This window comes from Piliocolobus tephrosceles, chromosome 9, assembly GCF_002776525.5.
Source record: "Piliocolobus tephrosceles isolate RC106 chromosome 9, ASM277652v3, whole genome shotgun sequence".
NCBI classification, from domain to species: Eukaryota; Metazoa; Chordata; class Mammalia; order Primates; family Cercopithecidae; genus Piliocolobus; species Piliocolobus tephrosceles.
Window position 1 is genome coordinate 36272329 of NC_045442.1, and position 1634 is coordinate 36273962.

General features: G+C 47.1%; 1 protein-coding gene across 1 annotated transcript in view; it reads right to left on the reverse strand.

Annotated features, from left to right (window-relative positions):
* Nucleotides 1-11: 11 nt before the first annotated feature.
* Nucleotides 12-1634, reverse strand: part of PGAM1 (phosphoglycerate mutase 1) — a 7765-nt gene continuing 6142 nt past the window's right edge. Inside the window, exon 4 of the mRNA XM_023206315.3 lies at nt 12-455. Coding sequence (XP_023062083.1) covers nt 286-455 — 170 coding nt within the window. The 3' untranslated portion in view covers nt 12-285. The remainder of the gene's footprint in view (nt 456-1634) is intronic.

A 1634-nucleotide genomic window follows, 5' to 3' on the forward strand; every position in this document is an offset into this window, starting at 1 on the left:
AAACCCAAGTTACTACCTTTAAACTCTGTTGGATAAGGGGAGCTTTTCCACAGCTTGGACTGAGAACCTATGCTCTAGAAGTGCTATTCTGACTAGATTGTACAAAGGGAGTGGGTGCAGAAGACAAAATGGCTAAAATGAAAATGGGAGCAACCGGTCCCCATCTGCAGCTACAACTTAAGATGTCTACAGATGTGGTCAGTGTGACATGTGCAGGTGGGAGGGGCAGAGGGACAAGACGGGCAGGGAGGGTGCTCCTGGGGACAGTATCCTCCCCGCTGGCCTTCACTTCTTGGCCTTGCCCTGGGCGGCCACAGCTTCCATGGCTTTGCGCACCGTCTCTTCATCCCCCAGGAACTGCATGGGCTTGATAGGCTTCAAGTTCTTGTCCAATTCATAGACAATGGGAATACCAGTCGGCAGGTTCAGCTCCATGATAGCCTCTTCAGAGAGACCTGAAAACAGCCACCATCATCAGCCACACAAGACATAAATCCACATCACCCCTCCAGGTTTACTCTTTTGTCTTCCAGGGTACAAAGGACTTTGACAGAAATTAAAATAAGACACCCTTTCTGATCTTTATAGTAGTTCTGAACCCAGGGAATGGCCCCCGCCATACTTATTTCTCAGCCATTAAACTGAAAAGCAAGAAAAGGTATACAAGATAGACCACCAACAAACTACAGCAAGGTGTACGGCCAGGTATCTATCTACCAAAGTGAGGTCTAGAAGCCCACAGTGAAGCAAGACTGTATACATCTCAAATATCCCGTATAGTCCATCCAACCAAAAATTAGCACACACAGGCCTCTAGGTCCTCAGGGAGGAAACAATTTAAGATGCAAATTGAGATTCATGTGTAAAGTTGTGCCTGGTTGTGACTAAGGAGAATATTTTATATATGTTTTCCCTTTTTTTTTTTTTTTTTTTAAGAGACAAAGTCCTACTCCCAGGCTAGAATGTAGTGGCACAATCGTACCTCACTATAACCTCTAACTGCTGGGCTCAAGCAATCTCCCGCCTCAGCCTCCTGAGTAGCTGGGACTACAGGTGAGCATCACCACATCAAGCTCATTTTTCATTTTTCTTTTTTTTTCTTGAGACAGTCTTGCTCTGTCGCCCAGGCTGGAGTGCAGTGATGCGATCTCGACTCACTGTAACCTCTGCCTCCCAGGTTCACACCATTGTCCTGCCTCAGCCTCCCAAGTAGCTGGGACTTACAGGCGCCCGCCACCACGCCTGGCTAATTTTTTGTATTTTTAGTAGAGATGGGGTTTCACCGTGTTAGCCAGGATGGTGTCAATCTGACCTTGTGATCCGCCTGCCTTGGCCTCCCAAAGTGCTGGGATTACAAGCTTGAGCCACCACACGCAGCCAATTTTTCATTTTTCTTTTATATATACAAGGTCTTGCTTTGTTACTCAGGCTGGTTTTAAACTCTCAAGGTGCTGATGGTATGTACAGGCATGAACCACTGTGGTTGGCCTTTAAAAATTTTTAGGCCGGGCGCGGTGGCTCAAGCCTGTAATCCCAGCACTTTGGGAGGCCGAGATGACGGATCACGAGGTCAGGAGATCGAGACCATCCTGGCTAACACGGTGAAACCCAGTCTCTACTAAAAAATACAAAAA